General features: G+C 34.0%; 5 protein-coding genes across 7 annotated transcripts; 3 read left to right on the top strand and 2 right to left on the bottom strand.

Annotated features, from left to right (window-relative positions):
- Positions 1-106: 106 nt before the first annotated feature.
- Positions 107-6,503, top strand: LOC146539144 (uncharacterized). 2 transcript variants are annotated; one of them, XM_085185990.1, is made up of 2 exons: positions 107-248; positions 6,081-6,503. In XM_085185990.1, exon 2 carries the CDS (start codon positions 6,085-6,087, stop codon positions 6,496-6,498), a length of 414 nt encoding a protein of 137 aa, XP_085042116.1. In that variant the 5' UTR covers positions 107-248; positions 6,081-6,084; the 3' UTR covers positions 6,499-6,503. The 2 variants fall into 2 exon arrangements, with proteins under 2 accessions (XP_085042116.1, XP_085042117.1); XM_085185991.1 differs by lacking the exon at positions 107-248 and adding an exon at positions 935-958.
- LOC146539145 (sedoheptulokinase-like) lies at positions 615-2,724 on the bottom strand. The gene is made up of 2 exons (XM_085185988.1): positions 2,076-2,724; positions 615-1,998 (listed from the first exon to the last, which is right to left on the bottom strand). The coding sequence occupies exons 1-2, from the start codon at positions 2,354-2,356 to the stop codon at positions 885-887; spliced, it is 1,395 nt and encodes a 464-aa protein (XP_085042114.1). The 5' UTR covers positions 2,357-2,724; the 3' UTR covers positions 615-884.
- A 661-nt stretch (positions 6,504-7,164) lies between the features above and the next one.
- Positions 7,165-9,830, top strand: LOC146539143 (uncharacterized). Its single transcript, XM_085185987.1, has 4 exons — positions 7,165-7,438; positions 7,544-8,593; positions 8,772-8,879; positions 9,650-9,830. The coding sequence occupies exons 1-4, from the start codon at positions 7,301-7,303 to the stop codon at positions 9,791-9,793; spliced, it is 1,440 nt and encodes a 479-aa protein (XP_085042113.1). The 5' UTR covers positions 7,165-7,300; the 3' UTR covers positions 9,794-9,830.
- A 272-nt stretch (positions 9,831-10,102) lies between these two features.
- On the bottom strand, positions 10,103-15,164 carry SmydA-3 (SET and MYND domain containing, arthropod-specific, member 3). The gene is made up of 8 exons (XM_085186029.1): positions 14,944-15,164; positions 13,963-14,170; positions 13,437-13,635; positions 12,359-12,483; positions 11,687-11,913; positions 11,344-11,507; positions 10,661-10,853; positions 10,103-10,482 (listed from the first exon to the last, which is right to left on the bottom strand). Exons 1-8 carry the CDS (start codon positions 15,071-15,073, stop codon positions 10,250-10,252), a joined length of 1,479 nt encoding a protein of 492 aa, XP_085042155.1. The 5' UTR covers positions 15,074-15,164; the 3' UTR covers positions 10,103-10,249.
- A 938-nt stretch (positions 15,165-16,102) lies between these two features.
- On the top strand, positions 16,103-20,822 carry LOC146539141 (voltage-dependent anion-selective channel-like). Of its 2 annotated transcripts, XM_085186026.1 has the most exons (7): positions 16,103-16,243; positions 16,386-16,514; positions 17,777-17,935; positions 18,062-18,225; positions 18,310-18,537; positions 19,258-19,466; positions 20,413-20,822. In XM_085186026.1, the coding sequence occupies exons 1-7, from the start codon at positions 16,118-16,120 to the stop codon at positions 20,502-20,504; spliced, it is 1,107 nt and encodes a 368-aa protein (XP_085042152.1). In that variant the 5' UTR covers positions 16,103-16,117; the 3' UTR covers positions 20,505-20,822. The 2 variants fall into 2 exon arrangements, with proteins under 2 accessions (XP_085042152.1, XP_085042153.1); XM_085186027.1 differs by lacking the exons at positions 16,103-16,243; positions 16,386-16,514 and adding an exon at positions 16,948-17,102.
- Positions 20,823-21,129: the final 307 nt, after the last annotated feature.

The raw sequence follows: 21,129 nt of genomic DNA, 5'->3' as shown, positions 1-21,129 counted from the left end.
TACGTGAAAAATCTGCTCCACTGGAACGCGAAAAGCCATAAAATAAGAAACAGAATAGAACAGATACATTTGTCACTAGTATATGTTCCCTGGTCGTCACTGTCAGTGTCAGTGTCATGTGGAATTGCTTGATATATGGTGGGGTGGTTTTAAATACGAAATTTCTATATTTCTGATTGCTATCTCCATTAATTTGCCATAATTTACACATATGCTACGATAAGAAAATCGTCACATACATAATACAGGTATTTACATACTATTTGGTTACTTTTACACAACTAACCAAACCCTTATAGTATTTTATAATTTTTATTTTCACCGTTGAAATAAATTTAAAATCAGCTTCACGCTGTATCCCACACACAGCAAGGTAGGCAGAGGGAACCCGCGAACCCCGTTCCCCACTTTCCGCCGTATTCTGGAGATATTGCGTGTTGAGTGGCAGAAGTCAACGCCGCGCTTTGCCTCGACACCAGAGCGAAGAAATGGAAATATAAACGTAAATAAATATTTCACTTCCATGAGTGGGGATCGAACCAACAACCGTCACGTTACAGTCACACCCCTGTGCCGCTGCGCCAGCACGGTGACGTTAAAATAAAACAACAAAATAAAAGCAGATTATATTATTTATGAAATTTTGAAGGTAGATTAATAGGAACAGTTTAAATTTTAAATTTAAATAAAAAGATTTCTAGTTCCAATGCTGCAAGCATATTTTTATACAATTAATAAAATTAAAAGTAAATTTCGAGCATTTATAACTTGTATCAGAAATTCATATTATTAATTATTATTTTATAATAGTATATATATAAATATAGGAAATTTATAAATGCATTCATGTATATGAATTTTATAATTGTAAATGCCTTTATACATTAAAATTCTGTAAAATTTAAAACGGCTACAGCTGCCCCTTTAGCAGCGTCACCTCCTGATGAAAATTCCAATGGTAAGCTATAATAATGCTCTGTGGCCCTCTGTAGTACAGCATTTCTAGATAAACCAGACCCATTACCAACAATTCTTTTTATGTTTGCATTTTGTAAAATTTGTTTAGGCATCATATTATGTAAATTATCAATTAAACTATCGCATAAACACCTAAATACATGACCTAACTGAATATTTGATAAGTCAATATTTTCAACAGAAGCTTTTGCTGTAGGTGCATGTCGTTCACCTAACAGTTGAGGAATTATATGCATGTTTGTACCTTCTGGGGCATCTAAGCCAAGAGCTATTAATTTTTCCCAGACTTTAGATTGCGGAATTGGAAATCCAAATTCTAACATCCATTGCTGAAGCATTTTTACAAATGTAGCCAATACATTTCCTCCATTCAATGATGCTGCTACAACTAAATAAGTGTTGTTAAAATATGGCAAATGTTCAATAGTCTTACAGCCTAAATCACAAATCTTATCAACAACAATAGCAAGTTGAGCCGAGGTAGATATATTCAAAACAGCATCTTGTTTACTTTCTAATGTCGCGAGAATAGAACATTGTAAGTCACCCATGGCAACACCCACAGGTGTTCCTTCAGGAATCCCATTCCAGGAACTGCATAATTTTCCTCCCATTTCTCCACTCTTCACTATTTTTGGCAATAGATTTATTGGAAAATCTATTGATTTCAAAATATCAATATTCCATTCATTTGTTTCTGTATTGAAATAACCCCAACTTGCAGCATTCTGGTCTGATATAATAGGATTTTCAAGATCACAAAGCATGGCCACTACAAAATCTTGTACAGTCGCTGAACATGTGAAATTTTTAAGTTTTTCTGGTTTGTTTTTTAACATCCACAAAAGTGTAGCACATCCATATCCAGAATAACACTGCAGGTGGGAATCAGGTTTTGGTAAAGTGTCCAAAAATTCTGGCTTGCATCTTGTATCTTGCCATGTGTACAATGCGGACATTTTTTCTCTAGATGCTTCAAAACGAATAACAACACCATCTTTTTCGACTTTCTCCCACGCTCTGTAAATAACGATATTTATAATTAGACTGATAACAAACGTCAAAACAACTAAATATGAAGCCACAACAAACGTTACCGATTGTTCCATAAGACGACTCCATGCATCTGACCGCAAACTCCAATTCTTTTAACGTGGCGCAGAACGTCGCGAGGTAGTCTCGACACGCAGTAGTGCACGGCAGATACTATTTTTGGAACATCCTGCTTGTTCCCTTCTATTCCTTGGTCACTAGGAATATTTGCCGCGGTGTCTTTATTTTGTTTAGCAACCAACTCTTTGGTATCGGGATCGTACACACAAACTTTTACTGAAGTAGTACCAATGTCCATTCCTAATATGTATTGTTTTTCTGTCATTTTGTAGATGTTAAATAGTTGTAACTAATAATTTAAACAGACAAATCACTCGCGTCTACGATGGTTAACGTCAAGGATGTTGCAATCACTGCGGTATTCGCGTGTCGCGGTGCAATAAGAGAGAAGCGGGATGCGGGTGGCGGTCGCTCGGTCGCTGGTGGCACTGCGCCCGCTCGGTCGCGCCGCTCGCGTATTACGTAAAAGAGCTATTTGATATCTCGCGAGTATACGATACGTTTATCTGACTGTAATTGAAAAAGTTATTATGGTTAAAGTAAATAAATAACACTTGTCTTTACGTTCTAATGATAACAAACCAAAATATATTAAGTTGATGTGAACCAGATAGCCTTGTGCACATTCAAAAATAATTTTCTTTAACTAATTCGTTTATTTGTTTAATGTAAACAGTTTCTGTTATTTAAATAAAGTTAAATTTTTGCGCGTACAGTATTTTTTTTTTTACTAAAATATACACAAATTCTATTTCAATTTGCACTTTTGTATAATATAAGTATGAAATGTGTATAAATGGAAATAAGTCTTCTTCTTCCTCCTGGCATTAATCCCGGCTATTGCCAGGGTCTGCCCTCCTACTCAACCTACTCCACTTTGCACGGTCTTTTGCGTCCTCGGTGGTTAGACCATTGGCTCTCATGTCCTGCATCACGACATCCAGCCAGCGCTTCCTTGGGCGTCCAGGAGGTCTCACTCCAGGAACTGATATAGCAAGGCACTTGCAACCGACATAGTTCTTAGGCCGGCGCGTAACGTGGCCAAACCATCTCAGACGACGCTCTTGGAGCTTATCCGCTACGTCACGGACCCCAAGACTACCTCGAATGAATGTGTTGCGTATGCGGTCAGACCGCGTTACGCCGCACATCCACCTCAGCATCTTCATTTCCGTGACGTGAAGCTCCTGAGTGTGCCGAGATAGTGCCGGCCAACATTCGCTGCCGTATAAAAGAACCGGTCGGATGATGCTCTTGTATATCAGCCCCTTGAGTTTGGGCGGTATTCTGCGGTCGCAGACCACACCAGAGACCTCCCGCCATTTGGCCCAGGCAGCGCTTATCCGCCCTTGGACATCGTGATCGATGCCTCCAGACTCGTGCATAACGGATCCAAGGTACATGAACTTCTCCGACTTAACGGCTGGCTCAGGACCTATAAGGATCGTGCTCGAGTCCCGGCTCCCGCAGGCCATGTACTCTGTCTTCGACACATTTAGTTTAAGACCGCCGTTCTCAAGCGTACCCTTCCAGAGGTTCACTTTACGCTCCAGCGTCAGTCGGTTCTCGGCAATGAGTGCTATGTCATCGGCATACATCATCAGCCATGGAGGCTGGTCCTGGATGTGAGCCGAGACAATATCGAGCACTACATTGAATAAGAACGGACTAAGAGCCGAGCCCTGGTGAACCCCCACTGTAATCGGGAAGGGTCTAGTGTCGCCAACAGCAGTCCTAACCATAGAAGCGGAATCGTGGTACATGTCTCTGATAATCTCAATATAGGCCTCAGGGATCCCTTTGGATCGCAATGCCCACCAGATACACTGACGAGGCACACAGTCAAAGGCCTTCTGCAGATCTAAAAAGGCCACATGCAGAGCTCTCCTTTTTTCCCTGTATGCCTCCATCAAAGTTCTGAGGGCGAAAATGGCGTCCATGGTGCCCGATCCTGGCTGAAATCCATATTGAGACTCAGAGATAGTACACTCTCGGCGGAGCCTGAGGTCGATCATGCGCTCGAAGAGCTTCATGGTATGACTCATAAGCTTAATGCCCCTATAACTACCACAATCTTGAACACTGCCCCTTCCTTTGTAAATAGGGGTAATGAAGCTAAGCCTCCACTGATGCGGCATCTTACCAGTGTTCAAGATATGGTTAAAAAGGTCAGTAAGCATGAGCACACCAAGAGAGCCCAACGATTTCCACGCTTCGATCGGAATGTCGTCAGGTCCCACCGCTTTTCCGTTCTTCATGCGTCGAAGGCAATTACGTGTTTCGTCAAGGGTTATTGGGGCAATAAGTCCGAGGTTAGGCGGTGGGTCGTGATGAAGACTGCATGGGTGCTGAGTATTCAGCAACTCCTGGAAGTAGCTTCTCCACCTCTCCTTCACAGAGGCATGACTACAGAGCAGCGTGCCCTGGGAATCTTTGACGCAAAGACATTTTGCGATATCTTGCGTCACTTTATCCCGGGAACGTGCCAGTTTGTAAATGAGCTTCTGCGCTCGCTATGTCAGAGTGAACCTAAAAAAACTAAGGTACCTACCTAATTTGGCGAGGCAGTCAGATAAAAATATTAAAAAAAAAATGTCGTTGCCAATATTATATTACAATAGTAATAACGCTCAAAAAATGTTGTGGAATTATTAATTGAACCTTAAACAAAATGGAATTGGCAAAAAAAAAACTGAAACAAGCGTCACTATTGCAATATTGACTGAATGCCAGATATTTCAGACTACGAGCGGTTATTATTGTAGATCTTGATAAATGCGTTGACTAAGCCAAAATATGTTTTTTTAAGCATCTAATAACAATAATATTATTAATTTAAAAATATATCAACGATATTCGATGGGTTTTGTTACTATCATTAAATAACGTGACTTGCAAGTGCAACTGCGCGTAGGTACTATATGTTAAAGTAATTTATTTATCCTTGCTTTAAATGCTTTATTTCCTTTATGTTTCAACTATAGAGTTTTATGTATCTAGCTTGTTTATTTTATTTATTTTTATTTCTTTCTCCTGACTGGTAATCGAATCCAGAACGTCGCGTTTACAGTCGCTTGCTTGTTTGTGCCTTTGCGCCATGACGGCAACAATTCATGCTTTATACGCCATAAAATTAACTCATAAGTATACACTGTACCTACCACCACCACAACATTAGCGATTTTTCTTTGTCGTATTAAAATTACAATCTTTTTTACAGTTCAATTATTTCAATAATAATTTGATTCTAATATACAATAAATAAATAAAAATGAGTCCGTAGCGGCGCAGGCACACAATAAGGGAGTGACACTGTAACGCGACAGTTGTGGGTTCGATTCCCACTCGGGGAAATGAATTATTTAATATCTTAATATTATGAATGTTTCACTCTGGCATCAAGATAAAATAGCGGCGTTGAGTTCCGCCACTCAACAAAATGGAAAACGGAGTGTTTTAACACAAGGTTCCCTCTGTCTACCGTACTGTATGTGGGATGCAGCTTGAAGCTGATTTAATATAATATGATAAATCAGTTTAAAATAGACAAGCTTAGTCTTGTGATCGTTAATGAGTAATGAGTAGTATAACGCGTACATGTGGATTTTCATGTTCATTTATAATCTATTAATGGACTAAAACATTCCAATGTTAGAATATAAATCTGTCTAGTAATGTTAATAATTATCCTATCTTTTCTTTATTCTTAACGCGGTAGTCAGAGATCATTTACCTTTTTAGTTATCGGAAAACTTATGCAATTAACAATATTATTTTTTATTGTTCTTATGTAGAGAAAATATTAAAGAGATGACCTCTTTAAACGTAAAATTTGTGACGATGTTTAAAATTTTATATTTTTCAACTGATATTTGATCTGATGACGCCGTAGTAGAATAATTTCGTTATTGTATTAAATAAGAACAAACTGTTTGCCTAGATTGTGCCAAGATTGAGAGAAAAGTTTTAATAAATATTTTTTATTACAGCAACATGGGGAAACGAAGTAAAGGTGAATTAACTAACATTGAGCACTCTAAATCAAAAAGAACTAGAAATACACAAAATAAAAGTGAGGTAAAAAATGAAAGCAATAAGTCTAAGAAGATAATATTTGATGAAGACGGTAATCCAGAACAACAGACAGAGGACATCTTACCTAACACGGCGAAAAATAAATCTGTACAAAAAAGTAACAGTAAAAAGGATAAAATTAAAAATACACAAGGTAATACTGGTACATCGGAACTAAGAAAAGAACAATCAAATCAAAGTGAAGACGATGAAGCTAAAGAGGAAGATATTGATAAGTTTTGTGATGAAATAGAAGAAGAAGATAATGAACAGTATGAAAACTGGGTTAAATTAATAGAAGAAAAGTTGACTTCAAATAAAAAGAAATCTTAACACATTTGCTGGTTGTTTTGTTAGTAATAAATTTCCTTTAATCATAGCTCTTATATATTCTTTTTATAGATATTGTATACAAATCTATACATCATAAATTAAACTAAAACAATACTTCTAGAGAGTTTAATGCAAGCAACAGAAGCCAAAATATGATCTTTGTAATTTTGTCTGTGTGGCAATACTTTGTGATTCACTCAGTAGAGACGAGACGGTTTTTGATGTTTCTTTATTATATTGCTATAAATTTGTACAATAATTATATTATTTCATACTTTTTAGTGTTCCGTATCTTTTAAGGAAAAAGAAACTATTATAAAATCATTTTGTTGTCCGTCCGTCCTTTCGTCTGTCTGTCAGTCAAGAACCTTTATCTCAGTAACGCTTGGAGGTATTGAGTTAAAATTCAAACCATATACGGATCTACGGTCCCGCCTATTTCGAGGCAATATATATAAATATTCTTAACTTATTGACTTTTTGGTCTGTAGTGGCCAGTGTTATTTATTATGTGATTACAGTTATAGATAGTTTTTTAATCGGAGCTCTAGAAATTATTAGAGAGGTTTAAAACATTCTTGGACTTTACCTATACTTCAGCGACGTGTATCCGTTTTTAACTGTTTGACAGTTTTATCTGTGGTCCATAACAAACACATGTCAAATGTCAAATACTTCATGATCACGGCTTTGTATTGTTTTTTGAACTAGTTTAATAAATAATATCTGTATCTATTTGCTCGTTTTAATAAATAATACTTATAGTTATATGCAATATAATTAATTTATTCGAAAAATAAAAATGACTCGATTTGCGAGGGCCAAAGGATCCAAAGCTTCTAACCTAAAAGCTCCTGAAGATAGTACACCATGGGAGGTAATGAAAGAACATATGCTGAGAGCGAAGCAAGATAATGAAGAAGCTAAAAAACGCGAAGAGGTATGTGTTTGTTATAAACATAATGTTAGCTTCGAAGATCCTTAAAATATATCATTGTATGTATATATGTATTACTACTGTTACTTACTACTGTTTTTTTACCAGGCGGAACAACAGAGAATTGACAATTATAATAATTTTCTGAAAGAACATAGAGTCCAAAAAAGAACGGCAACTTGGTGTGAATTTCCAGAATCACAACCTAACAAAAAACCTATTATAGACACAAAACAGAAAAATAAAAAAAATAAAGAAAAGGCAGACACAAATGATACACAAGAGGCAATAAATAATGATACTAAAAAAGTATGTATTACAAATGGTAAGGTAGAAAAAAATAAAAGTAAGGAAAATAAAAACAATTTAAAATTAAATGAATCAGAAGCAAATGAAATTAGTAATGTAGGAGATGATGTAGAAAAAGAAATAAATCCAAAACCACCACAAAAGAAAAAGAGGAATAAAGAAATTCCTCAGAACAATGAGCTTAATAGTCTAACGAATGATCAAGCAGAATCCCCAGAGAAAGAAAAGAAGAAACACAAGAAAGCTAAGAAGTCCAAGAAATCATTAGAAACTTCTAATGCTGAAAATTCAAACATTGAAGATTCCAAAGTTGAACATAATGCAGCCAATGATACTTCTGCCAGTAACACAATTAAAAATAACAATCATAAAGACCTAAAACAGGTCACTAAAAACGAAAAGAAGAAATTTAATAGAAATGAACAACCAAATCGTAGAAAGCCCATAAATGATACAAGCTTTCATCTTATAATAAATAGCAAAGAGGTTGAACTCGTGAGGTATGATGGTTTTCCTATAATGAAGAGAGATGCTGAAAGATTAGATGAATTGAAAAAAAATATGATAAAGAAAGGTATACCTAAAAGTGAGGTACAGAGGACAATGAAGTTAGAAAGACGGAGAGCAGAAAAAGCTTTAGCTAGAATCAAAAGAGATGTTTGCTATAACTGTAGGAAGGGTGGTCATAACTTATCAGATTGTCCAGATTTGAAATCAAACTTACCTGGTGTAGATGCAGCTGAAGGGCTGTGCTTTAAATGTGGATCAACTGAACACAGGCAATTTGAATGCAAAGTCCAGAGGGATAAAGAATTTAGATTCGCAACATGTTTTATTTGCAAAGAATCTGTAAGTATTATTGGGAAAGTATAATATATGAATATTGTTTGGATAATCTATTTAAAATTTAAATAAGTTATGTAATTTGTATTTAGTTGTTAATTGAACTAACTTTATACAACATAAAGTAAAAATAATGGATGGAAATTTAAAATAAGAGTCTACATATAAGCAAAATATGTTACAGGGTCACATAGCAAGGCAATGTCCGGATAATCCAAAAGGCCTGTATCCAAATGGAGGCTGTTGTAAATTATGTGGGGATGTTACTCACTTGAGAAAAGATTGTCCAACTGTAAGTATATTTAAAACATTGCATGTTTAGTATTAAAACTCAATGTCTTGTCTACCAGAGCGGGGAATCAAAAATATTTTATATACATATGTACTAGCAAATGAGGTAAGATTGAACATACTGCACATTAAAAACTTTCTTGCACCTCAAAACTGTAACTCTTCAGTTGCTGAGTGACTGATATATAACATACCTTTAAATCTACAGGGGATATAATATGCTGAAATTTGCCAAATGCGGTCCCTAAATAGTGTAGGGGTGCATTAGAAGAATGCAAATAATCGAGATTCTATGTTTTAGTTAAATGATATATCTGATTATGATCTTCGATATATATTACTAACACCAACATTAATTATACTAAATTAAGTATGTAATAAACAGTTATATTACAAAATGTACTATAACTGATAAAAGTGAAGGCTGTTGTTATGATAAATTTTGTCCTATTTTACGAAATATATTGAATATGCAATAAAAAGGTACTTGGGATGATAAGATAATTTATAAAAGCTCATATTAATGAAAACTGTTTCATTAAGGAAAACTATGTATCACAAGTATATTTAATTTCTGAATTTAATTACTAGAAGTACCATTTTGAGTCCTTGGTTGCTCAGCAGTACAGGAAATGAGTGTGAATACGACATTTGTGGGTTCTATTCTCACTCTTATTCAAATCAATTGCAATTCTTGCTAAATATTTGCCCAATGTGTTTAATCTATATTAAAAACCTCAGATTTTCAAATTCATGTTATATATGTTACAGGTTCAAACTAAAAAGGAAGAAACATCAATTAAACTACAAACATTGAATGATGATAATATTGAAGATATAGGGCAGCAAACCAAAACAGTCTCACAAGAGGCTGTTAAAAACACTGTTAAAAAACCCAAGAAAATAAAATTCTAAACAATGCATAAAATGCAATAAAAGAAATTTGAAATCAGACAGGTTTTTTATTTCAACTTATTATAAGAGATTAGATAGTCTTTTTTGATACATGTAATTTTCTACTATAGGTTAATTATTGTTCACATTTTAATTGAATTTTTGTAACCGAATTAATTATATATATTTTGATATACAAATAAATAAATATTTATTTACATTTATATTCCCTTTCTTCGCTCTGGTGTCGAGGTAAAGCGCGGTGTTGAGTTCTGCCTCTCAACTTATCAAACTCAAGAAGGTGGGGAACGGAGTGTCATACTCTTGACACTAGGTTCCCTCTATCTACCCTGCTGTGTGCTGGATACAGCATGAAGCTGATATTGAAATCACATCATGACACAATATATACTGTATGTAATATGTATTTACATATAGTCTACCTGTAACAATGGATTATTGTAAAAGCAGTGAAATCTAAAGACATTCTAAGCTAGTACTTAATTGTTCTTTTGACTGATTAGCAATATTTCCAGTTATGCCTTCAGGACTCTGTGGATCCTCCCTACTGAGTATTCTGGCCGCGTTGGATAAACATTGTAAAGGCTCCTGTAATTTTTCTTTTAGTTGCTCTTGATTTATCAAACCTGCACTAAACTCATTTCTCGCCAAATAAATAAGTGGTGCATGTAACTCATATAACATTATACCTAAAAAATATAATCAATTAAATTTTAACGTTAATAGCGCAAGTAATGATTATACTTGTGTTAAAATTGATAAAAAATATCTTAGTCTGACAGTGTAAAGTGTCTATTAAATGTTGGAATCATTTAATTTTACCTCCTAAATGCGGCAAAAAGTTAAATAAAAAAAGGAATAGAAAACCTCTCATCCTACTCTCTCCAGGAGATATGACATCCAGCGTAGATAAAACTAATTTGCAAAAATCCACTTTACGTTGCAGCATTACGTCGAGCAGCTCGTCTATAGTGTACCCTTCGACACGACCGTACATCTGGGCTAGGGCATACTTTATGTTTAATAGGAACGAGTGACGTGGGTGGAACACAGTTTTGTACTGGAAAAAATATTTTTATAGTTTTACTTATAAATTATGTTATATATTTTAGAAGGTAACATATCAAACAGTTCCTCCGAACACTTCCAATGATAAATGCAGTAGAGAACGCACAGCGAAGAGACGTCCCTACGCAAAGCCAAAGTGTCAAGGCTTTCACAGATCATTGGGTCCCCTACGATTCGAACGGCTCTACGTTGTAAGTGATTAAATGGTTCAAGTTGATACTGAGGTGCACCAGAGAGAGAGAGAACAATAGGTACTCCATATAAGGCTGATTCTGGGGGCTATAAAGGAGGAATTGGTGTTTTGGCGAGACGGTACTGTCTCGCTCTGCTGATGACTCCAAGTTAGAGGCCAACTTGGCCTTGCTTTTCAGATGATAGACTCACTCTACAATATTTAAAAGAAGACGTCCAATTTCGGTTTATTCTTTTATTCTTAACTTTATTTATGTAAATATTAAATATGCATTAACAGCTATTCTTACTTTACTTATAGTAGCTTCTCTCAGTTGAATAGCATCAGGTCCAGGGTCCACAGCATCTAATTGTTCGAGTTCAGCCTGTACCACAGCTAACATTTTACGCATTGCAGCGCCAGATGTTTTGAATCCGCAATTCTTATCAGTGCAACACCATTGTGCTTCGTTGTCTTAAAAAAAATGTACTTATTATATGATGAGTTGAGAGATGACTATAATATGTATTAAATTTGGAGTTAAAAAAATATAATAATTATGTTCAAAAATCCGCATCTACAGTATGTATCACTGCCTAACCTGCTATGTGCAGTAAACAGCGGGAAGCTAAAAAAAACAATAGTGCAATTACCTAAAGGATTGCTAGACAATATCACACCGTTGTCGCATTTATTACATTTCAGGGTACTCAAGTGTGTACCGAGCTCCAGAGGGTCAGCGCAGCGTGGACATTCACAATTAAAGAACTTCGATTCTAATAAATGTTCTCGACGTAATATGGTTGGGGACAGAACGTGGGTGTAGCTGAGATTCAAGAAGTCACCAGCTTTTATGGGTATTGCTGCTCGTACTTGAACTCTGCGAAAAATCTTATCTTTATTAGGATTCCGTACTTCAAAAAGAAGAAATGGAAACTACAATTATGAAATTTAGAAAGAAGTGAGTGTTTGCAATTTAATTAAAGGAAAAAATATAAAAATTTAAAATTAATAGAAATTTGTTTTGAGCTTCACGCTGTATCCCGCACACATAGGTTAGGCAGAAGGAATCTAGTGTTAAGACACTCCGTTCTCCACTTTCTGCCAAATTCTGGAGACATTGTGTGTTACGTGGTAGAACTCAAAGCAACGCTTTGCTTCGACACTAAAACGAAGAAAGGAACAAAATAAAGATATTATTGTTCTTCGAGTGGGAATCAAACCCACAACCTGTTGCGCTTACAGTCACACTCTTGTGCCCTTGGCTTACTTGGCTACCTAATATAAATATGAAATAAATATAAATTTAAATATTATATACAAACTGATAGTCCTCGTGAAGTATAGTATGCACGATGTTTGGTACGCAACTATGTGCGGCTATCGCTAAACGGGGGTACACTGCACGTATACTGAAACCACCTCGTGAAGGAATTTCTACAGCGTTCACCTGAAAACGAACCGCTTTTTATCTTTCTGCTGTATCCCTAGCAGAATAAGCAGAGGAAACCTTGTGATAAGAGACTGTGTTCTCCACTTTCGAGACACTACCTGTTGAATGGCGGAATTCAACGCCGTGCTTTGTTTTCTTACCAGTTCGGGGAAATACTTAAATATACTTAATATGTAGAAGTTGAAGCATCACGTTTATAGACGCTGTAGGTACCGGCCTTAAGACGACCTAGTATTTATTTACATAAAATAAAGTCTCCGATTTTAATATAAGTAAGTATTCATTAGGTAGGTACTTACCTACTTGATATTTTTTTAATATTCTAAATATAACTAACATAAGGAAGACACTCTACTATATTATTATTGACGAGGAAAAAGAACAAACGAGCTAACATAACATCTACATCGAAATAATATGAAAACGTGACATATTATAAATATAGATTGAGTTAATGTATGTAAAAATCAAACAAAAACATTTCGTCATGGATGGAAGTGCTTACCAACTTTTGTATTACTAATTTTGTTAGTTAATCGTTCAATTTAGAAAAGGTTAATTCGAAAAGTGAAAATTTGTGTGAAATATTACTCGTAGTTCATTTCAAACAAAATGAAAGTATATGCCTGTAAACTTAAGTTTGTCAACTATTAAAATTAGCACTTCCCCTTGACGTACAATCGTGAGTTTCGTCTGGAAGGCTCGATAGGCGCATTCGAATGGAACTTTAACTTTCTTTTTTTCTGTTAATGCTTTATATTAGGCGTCATATCTACTAGTGATCATTTATTTTAAAGAAAATGCATGTCTACACACTAGATATACTTATTATGTCGGACATAAGTAGAATATATATCGATAATTCATGGACAACACGCATATCTAAAGTTATTACCTATATAAAACAACATAAAATTACGATAAATCTTATTTTAAAGGAACTCAATCACCTCCAATATACCGCATACTTGTTCTACTAACTGTTTTGTAAATCTATTTCCAAGTTTACAATGGTCTATAAGGTAATTAACGATATTGACTTGATCGACTTCCCATGTTGGTTTTTTTTTGCGTTCTTCCGTATGAGTTTCCATTACCTCAACTTCTTTTTGCCATCGTTCTGGATCTCTTTCTTTTGCTAGAAGCAACCTAAAAGTGTGTTTCAATGAAAAATTTAAAAAAAATAATCTTTACGCTGTATCCCGCATGGAAAAAGATAGGCAGAGGGAGGCTAGTGTTACTTACTTACTTTCCGTCGAATTCTGAAGGCATTGTGCTTGCCTCGACACCAGAGCGAAGGAATGAAAATATTAAAATGTGGAAACCCCACAACTTAAAACCTGCCGCGTTTACAATAATACGCTTGGGCCCCTGCGCCACGACTGGCATCAATTTACTATAAAAAATAACTTATTATAAAAATAATAAGGTAAACATTAATGTATCTTTTTTTTAAATTAAAATACTAAAGCCGACCTCAACGGTGTTATACAATCAAGTTGTAGAGCGCTAACGGTCCAATCTTCGATTGACTGAAAGCGTACTTTTGCATCAGAGAATATTTCACATTCGGGCAAATGCTGTGGGGATTGTTCACATTCATTACTACATATCGGCCAGCAACAGCGTGAACAAACCGTGTTTACTACGGGACAATAACATCCTAGACAAAGCGGCGGCGTATCTGAAAAATTAATATATAATGTAAATAACTTATTTTGGCGCTATATCCCGCACATAGCAGGGTGGAACGGGAACGTGAGGACTTACTGTTAACACACTCCGTTCCGAGAGGAAATTAAAATATTAAATATTTCATTTCTTCGAATAGAAATCGAACTCACACCCTAAGTAATATAATAACTTATGCAGTATATTTAGATAGATATGTGAATGATATCTACTTCAATATTTTTTTCTTTTTTTTTCAGTTTCATATTGTACTCCGCTATAGCTTTTGTTTTTTTTTCGAAAGGACTTTATTGCAGTCGACCTGGACTGATATTGACAGCGTCACCGCACCGGGAGGCGCGAGAGTAACTGGTGACTGGGAGGTACGAGGTCTGATGGACGCTCGAACCCGCTATAGCAGAGTACCTAACATTAAAACACTCTGTCCTCCACTTTCCGTCGAATTTTTGAGGCGTTGCGTGGCGGAGTTTTTGTTGAGTAGCGGAACTCAAGCCGCGCCGTGCTTTGTTACCAGAGCGAAGAAATGAAAAAAATAACAAATAATTAATTATTTAACAACCTAATTATATTTTTTACAACATGGCGCTTCTATGACTTATCTATTTAATTTAAATACTGCATACATGACAAAAATTAATAAAAAAAATAATGAATTATGTTTGTTTAAAATTTATGAGTAAGTATTTATTGAATAAGAAATAGGACTAGGTACTCGAATTGTCACGTTCACTGTGCTGTAATACGAGTCGGCCATCAGTAACTTGCCTGGTTTTGGTCCAACAGCTACTGGAACATCTGTAAATATCAATTCGCCACATCCTAAATCCTTGTTAGAAATCAAATAGCGACCGTACTTCTCATTTCGTTCTACATCATAGTGACAAGAATCAGCCATTTTAATTAATTAATTTATTAATTAGTTAATTAAGATTTCTTAATTAGCGCGGCATAAAATGCTCCCTGGGAGGATGCCGGACGAAGATTGAAGCGTCTCTACGTTTGGATTGTCTTAAAATAAGCCAACGACCATTCGGGAATCGCCAGACGAATCAAGAAAGTTCTAACTATGTCTAGGCATCTTAAGTGCTTAATATTTATAAAATAATGAATTTCAGCATTATTTAAATGTGGTTTTTAAGTGAGAACATAAATAAAACACTAAAAATCTAAATAATACTGTCATTATTTGGAACGCTACTATAGAGGACTACTAAGATGCAATTTTTCATTAAGAAATTAATAAAAAAATTATATTCCTATATTTAAGTACTTAACCTACCCTACTATGGTAAAATATACTTAGTATCTATAGATAAATTATAATTCTCACAAAATACAAATCAGCTTCCCCACTCGAGGAAATGAAATATTTATTTAAATTTATATTTCCATTTCTTCGTTCTGGTATCGAGGCAAAGCACAGCGTTGAGTTCCACCACTCAACACGCAATGCCTCCAGAATTCGGCGGAGAGTGGGGAACCGAGTGTGTTAATACTAATTACACAGATATTTTATCTTACTAATGTAATGTACGAGAAATTAATAAAAAGAATTAATGTAATCTGTAATAGTTAAGATAATACGTTTTACGCTCGATAGATTTATAGATAGGGAATTTTATAAATATTATAGTAAATATTTTGTATCATTTATAAACAAATCATATTAGATAAGAGCGTCGAAGCCAAAACAATATTATCAGTAATATATTAAATATCTAAGTAAGTATATCTCAACAATCGATGCAGTTCTTATGCATATTTTTATGCCATTTTACCATATCACTTCTCTGCGAACACAACGCTACTGTATTTTATTTGTATAGTTAGTAGGTTTTAAGTATAAAAACCATATAGATTTGTGTTATTTAAATTTTCTAGTAACCTAGATTTGCCATTTTCATAGATATAGTAATTTATTAATGAATTTATTGTAGTTATGTCAATTTTTAATGATTTATTCAATTTGAAAAATGTGTTTATGGACAATTTTCTTTTTAAACACTTCAAATTTCCTTTAGTTAATGCTGAGGTCATCAAAGAAACAGTACCATGTCGTCGCTCCGTAAGTACTTTGTTATGGCTTTCTTCTTGCATAGGTATTTATTCTAATTTCTAGGCTAAGTTTAAAATGCATATGTTTATCTATATTTTGACTACAATCAGAAATTATAAAAATAATCTTGTTAAAATTAATTTATTTTCAGGATGGTTCAATAGGCGAAATGGTAGTATGCAAAGATGAGTCCGGTCAACAAGTTGAATGCCCCCGTGAAGAGGAAGATGATTATCAAGGAGATGATAAATTTCCTCCAAAAAAATTATCATGCTGTCCAGTGAGTTTTTTTATACTTATGATGTTATTTCAAATATCCATCTAATAAGAAAAATCTTCACCATAACATTCAGCGTATTTTAAATTTTGCGCCATAAATTAAATCCTGCTAAATTATTATAAACGCGTGCCAATGTGTCTTTATATATTTTTATACTATAATTTAGGAGTAAAACTCATTTATAGTGTGATAATTACGTTTTAAAAGAAGTCGGTTAATTAAATAGTATTTATTTTGATTGCACCATCTGTATTGGTTGTAACAATATCGTACCATTAAAAAGTCAAATACATTCTTTATTATTTAATATTGAAAAACATTTTTAAATTCTAAAATAAACTTGTTGTTTATAGAATACATATATATTAATTAGGTTTTTACTTAAACTTAATTAATAATTATCATTTTAAATTAAAAAAGAAACTTTTGCGTAACGTCAATAACGTTATATCCGGTACGAACGCCCTCTTACTGTTACTTCAGCAAATCAGAATTGTCTTGTGGTGCGGTGCAGGAGGTGAACTTACTGCCAAGAATTCTCTGAATTCTACATATTTAATTTCAATTAGTGACTAAATATAAAATACAGTAAGTATTAAGAATTTAATATGTATATAGCTTTTGTGCAAAACGGGGTTAAAATAATTTCTTATTAGGTTACAAACGTAGACTAGCCGGGAAGTATCTACGTCACACACGTGATTTATTACTTATTTTACAGAAATGATTGGATATATTATTGTAAATAGATAAATCGAAAACGTCTGTACTATTTTGGCTTTAATATAAATCTCCTCTTTTACCAGTTAGGTAATTTTATCCAATAATTACGAAGTACTGTTTAGCATGTGATTTTCGTCTTGGGGAATTTATTTTGGTATCTTTCAATCAAAGGTCAAGTTTACGGTCATCATACGTTTTCGGGTGCTTAATTCTTTTACTGCATTTAGATGCAATTAGAAGTTAAAACAAGGATTTGCAAATTGGCACAGTTATAATCCTTGAATGTTATGTAATACTGTCACGGTAATGTGGCTTGTAAATAGTGCATTGCAATAGTTATCAACCCTGACACATCTGGCACTATATACAAATTTAAAACAAAGTGTTATAATCATGAAACTATTAAAATAATAAAAATATCATGGGGCCCTGAAGTTCATTGCCCAGGTAGATGACGTAAATGTAATCTGCGAACTGTAAAATTTTGCGTATGTTTAAAACACAAATTGGAAGCATTTTAAACGTTATATTTTTTATAGGAAATGGCTCCCCCTCACTATTCCGACCTCGGAAAGAAGGCCAATGATGTCTTCTCTAAGGGCTACCATTTTGGAGTCTTTAAACTAGACCTCAAGACCAAGAGCGAGTCTGGAGTTGAGTTCAGCAGCGGCATCACCTCCAACCAAGAAAGTGGAAAGGTACAATCATAAAAAAAATTTTCCAAATATATATTTTTTAAAAAATTGAATGAATTCTACTGACATTTGTACAATTTTTTATAATTTTTGTATAGTATAAATTTTACAAATGATTACGGTTTACAGGTATTTGGTAGCCTTTCATCTAAATATGCTGTGAAAGACTATGGTCTGACATTCACAGAAAAGTGGAATACCGACAACACACTGGCCACAGACATTACCATCCAAGACAAGATTGCTGCTGGTCTTAAAGTTACACTTGAAGGAACTTTTGCACCACAAACTGGGTAAACTAGACTATATTCTATTTAAAAAACATTTTATCAAAAATATGTATAAATAATGGCAAAAATTTTCATTTTGAATTGCAGAAGCAAATCTGGAAAATTGAAGACCCAATTCGCCAATGAAACAGTAGCTGTCAACAGCAATTTGGACCTTGACTTGGCCGGACCAATAGTTGACGTAGCCGCTGTGCTTAAGTACCAGGGCTGGCTTGCCGGTGCACACACACAGTTTGACACACAAAAGGCCAAGTTCTCTAAGAACAACTTTGCCTTTGGCTACCAGACCAACGACTTTGCTTTACATACCAATGTGTAAGTACAAAAAACATACTCTTATTTTTAATTACTCTTCCCAATTCATGGCATAAGTTTATCTTCATACAATTGTAATTTTAATTAAAAAAATCTCTGGTGAACCTTCTAAGTATTGTATAACTATTATTGTTAATTGGAATGTTAAAAAGCAATTAAAAATATACAATTCAGTGTATAAGCATGTTACATTGAAATGGTAACCAAAGACATTGAGTCAGTTGATACATGTATTGATTTTATGAGGTTACATAATGCAATGACATTTTAGTGTCTTTGTTCTAGTTTAAAGAGTAATGGGACTACCTTTGTATGTTTTATGTAGATAAATTATTTTTTGCTTAATTTATAAAACAATTACCTACTATTACATGTTATGTATTTAGTTAAGACAATTAAGACTGTTGACACAATGTGTCTGTCTGTAAATGCAACAGTTGTAGGTTTGATTCCCTCTTGAGGAAATTTATTATTTTCATTTCCTCGCTTTGGTGACAACACAAACATAAAACATGGTGTTGTGAACACTACAGTTTTGTGATAGCACTCAAGTTACGAAAATTGGGCATTCTGTGGGGAATGCCCTTTGCCTACTATATATTAAACATAGTTTAGATAGATGGGTTTACCTTAACCATAATTCAAGTTTACTCACTAGACTATGTTTAATCCCTTGACAAATAAATCAGTTTCACATCTATCTTTTATATAAATATTTAGTGACAATGGCAAGGACTTTGGTGGTTCCATCTACCAGAAGGTATCAGACAAGTTGGACTGCGGAGTCAACATGAAGTGGACTTCAGGTTCCTCTGACACATTGTTCGGAGTTGGTGCTAAGTTTGCTTTAGACCAAGATGCGTCACTTCATGCTAAGATCAACAACAAGTCCCTTATTGGACTTGGTTACCAACAGAAACTGCGCCCAGGTATTATTTTGATTTATTTAAAATTTATTTGTTGACTTTACAGTTTTAATATGCACATATTATATCTAGATTAACTAATAAAGAAAAGAATATTTGTGTGGTATATTAAGACAGTAAATGTTATGGTTATGGGTTCATTCTCCATATGGGGTAATTAATTATTTTAATTTCCCGTCTTTGTTAAGACAAAGTTTGGAAAATCAACATTCAGTGTCAAAAATTTACAATACCGAATGCAGAGAATGAACACTGATGTCCAGTAAAGTAAATAATAATCAAAGCAAATGTTTCCAAATATATAAAAGTACTAAATTATTTTAGAATAGTTAGGGCTATTCACCTTTTATATCATATGTAATTGAAACTTTCGTCACTGCAAAATCTGACAGCAACATAACAAAAGATTATTATTATCATATCATAGTTTAAGTTAAACACTAGTCTTTGTTATCTGAATGTATGTCAGTATATTATGATGAATGGTAAATGAATTATGTAACAGCAATACTGTGACATAAAGATGTAGCAGTAAACTCTTATTGAAATTACTTTAAAATATTTTGAACTCTCAAAAACTTTCAAATGTTCTCTTTTTCTATTATTTTTTCCAAATGTTGTTTTTTATATTGAAGATTTTGGCAATGTATGGAACATTGCCAAAATCTTCAACCTTTTAATTTTGATTAGTATGAAATATGAATGAGACATTATATTTAAAGCAGAAGTTATTTACACAAGGCAGAGAAAGTTTTGAAATTTATCTAAAAGGATGAACCGATTTGAAACTGTATGTCAAATTTCTATTAAATTAAATAATATAAAATATGTATTCAATATTGTTACTTTTTTAAATATATATACTGCGAGCTGTCAATATGGGAAGTTCAGTGTTTCAATTACTAATATAAGATGTTAATTAAATTTAATAAATATTTTTGTTCTCCAGGCGTAACCCTCACCCTGTCGGCCGCCATCGACGGGCAGAACTTCAACGCCGGCGGTCACAAGGTCGGCGTGGCCCTCGAGCTTGAGCCCTAGGCACATAGCCAGCTTATAGACTTGTAGATAAATGAAGACACCAATATATTACTATTATTGAGAAAACGTATGTCAAGTCGAATCATCCTTCAAGTGTACTACTGTTTGGAGCAAGTCTCCTATATCAAATATATGGGACGGCTCTTCTTTCTTATTAGCGTCTTTGTCATTGCCACCAAAACATCCTATTGTAACTTCTATGGCAATACAATTTTTTTTAATCTTATTTGCAATATCTGTATCATCTTGTAAATAAGCACCTATGGTGTGTATCCTATTGATTGATTGAGAATTAAATGAATAGTCTGTTGGAATCAATGTATGTGTTTTATTTTACTTATCACAATTTGTTTTTTATATATTAGTATTACACAAGAATGGTGAATGGTTGTGTGAATAAGTTGGAGATATGTATTTATGATAATGATAGTTGTTAAATATAAATTTCAAGAAAATCGAGTAAAAATTTTCAATTGTCAAAATCTAGAAGGGAACAAACAACTGAGATATTTTCTTGTTTTAATTTTTTATATTTTATAAAAAAAACTAAACATGATATACTGTATAAACTAAATGTAATGAAAATTAAACGTTTTTTAGAAAATATTATCTCATATTAGATAAT

This window comes from Heliconius melpomene, chromosome 5, assembly GCF_056956725.1.
Source record: "Heliconius melpomene rosina isolate 202511_hmr_F chromosome 5, ASM5695672v1, whole genome shotgun sequence".
In the NCBI taxonomy this organism is placed as follows: Eukaryota; Metazoa; Arthropoda; class Insecta; order Lepidoptera; family Nymphalidae; genus Heliconius; species Heliconius melpomene.
The sequence above is the reverse complement of the archived record's forward strand: the minus strand, read 5'-3'. Positions and strand labels throughout refer to the sequence as shown.

What these genes read in the sequence shown, in the direction of transcription:
- LOC146539144 (XM_085185990.1), top strand. Translation starts at nt 6,085, where the DNA reads ATGGGGAAACGAAGTAAAGGTGAATTAACTAACATTGAGCACTCTAAA.
- LOC146539145 (XM_085185988.1), bottom strand. Translation starts at nt 2,356, where the DNA reads ATGACAGAAAAACAATACATATTAGGAATGGACATTGGTACTACTTCA. An exon ending in GTCGTCTTATGGAACAATCG is followed by an intron (nt 1,999 to 2,075) that starts GTAACGTTTGTT and finishes CGTTATTTACAG; the next exon opens with AGCGTGGGAGAAAGTCGAAA.
- LOC146539143 (XM_085185987.1), top strand. Translation starts at nt 7,301, where the DNA reads ATGACTCGATTTGCGAGGGCCAAAGGATCCAAAGCTTCTAACCTAAAA. An exon ending in AAGCTAAAAAACGCGAAGAG is followed by an intron (nt 7,439 to 7,543) that starts GTATGTGTTTGT and finishes TTTTTTTACCAG; the next exon opens with GCGGAACAACAGAGAATTGA. An exon ending in TGAGAAAAGATTGTCCAACT is followed by an intron (nt 8,880 to 9,649) that starts GTAAGTATATTT and finishes TATATGTTACAG; the next exon opens with GTTCAAACTAAAAAGGAAGA.
- SmydA-3 (XM_085186029.1), bottom strand. Translation starts at nt 15,073, where the DNA reads ATGGCTGATTCTTGTCACTATGATGTAGAACGAAATGAGAAGTACGGT. An exon ending in GATTGTATAACACCGTTGAG is followed by an intron (nt 13,636 to 13,962) that starts GTCGGCTTTAGT and finishes ACACACTTTTAG; the next exon opens with GTTGCTTCTAGCAAAAGAAA. An exon ending in ATTGTCTAGCAATCCTTTAG is followed by an intron (nt 11,508 to 11,686) that starts GTAATTGCACTA and finishes ATTTTTTTTAAG; the next exon opens with ACAACGAAGCACAATGGTGT.
- LOC146539141 (XM_085186026.1), top strand. Translation starts at nt 16,118, where the DNA reads ATGTCAATTTTTAATGATTTATTCAATTTGAAAAATGTGTTTATGGAC. An exon ending in CAGTACCATGTCGTCGCTCC is followed by an intron (nt 16,244 to 16,385) that starts GTAAGTACTTTG and finishes ATTTATTTTCAG; the next exon opens with GATGGTTCAATAGGCGAAAT. An exon ending in ACTTTTGCACCACAAACTGG is followed by an intron (nt 18,226 to 18,309) that starts GTAAACTAGACT and finishes TTTGAATTGCAG; the next exon opens with AAGCAAATCTGGAAAATTGA.